General features: G+C 68.0%; 1 protein-coding gene across 1 annotated transcript; it reads right to left on the bottom strand.

The window, feature by feature from the left end:
* On the bottom strand, positions 1-507 carry DQ04_25691000 (hypothetical protein; the record flags this gene model as incomplete). Its single annotated transcript, XM_009318296.1, has 1 exon — positions 1-507. A coding segment is annotated over one exon (507 nt), but the record flags the coding sequence as incomplete, so codon positions are not given.

Here is a 507-nt window from a genome sequence, read left to right as displayed (position 1 = left end):
TCACGGATGCGCTGCTGCTGCCTCTCCATCTCGCCCTCAAGCCGGCGCAAAGCGGCCTCGGCAGCCTCGCGGCCCTGCTCCGCAACAGCACACTGCTGCGAAAGGCGCTCCGTCTCCTCCGCCCTGCCACCCTGAGTGGTGCCCGCAAGAGACAGCTCCCCCTCCAGTTCCGCCACACGTCCCTCAAGAGCCCTCACAAGAGCCGCGGACTCTTCAAGCTGTGCTGCAGCAGCGGCGGCGGCGTCACCGACGGCTGCAGCAGGCACCTGAGCGTCAGAGGCAAACACGCAACTGCTATCCGTCTCCTCCGCGAGGAATGGGTTGGCGTTCCTAGACGGTCCAGACATGCTGGCAAAGGGGTTCGCTGTGGGAGCCGCAGCAGCGCGGCCCTGCTCGGCGTGCCTCGCTCCCTCCAGCTCACGGATGCGCTGCTGCTGCCTCTCCATCTCGCCCTCAAGCCGGCGCAAAGCGGCCTCGGCAGCCTCGCGGCCCTGCTCCGCAACAGCA

This window comes from Trypanosoma grayi, assembly GCF_000691245.1.
Source record: "Trypanosoma grayi strain ANR4 Tgr_2569_V1, whole genome shotgun sequence".
Taxonomy (NCBI): Eukaryota; Euglenozoa; class Kinetoplastea; order Trypanosomatida; family Trypanosomatidae; genus Trypanosoma; species Trypanosoma grayi.
Note: the sequence above shows the minus strand (reverse complement) of the source record. Positions and strands in the feature narration are given on the sequence as shown.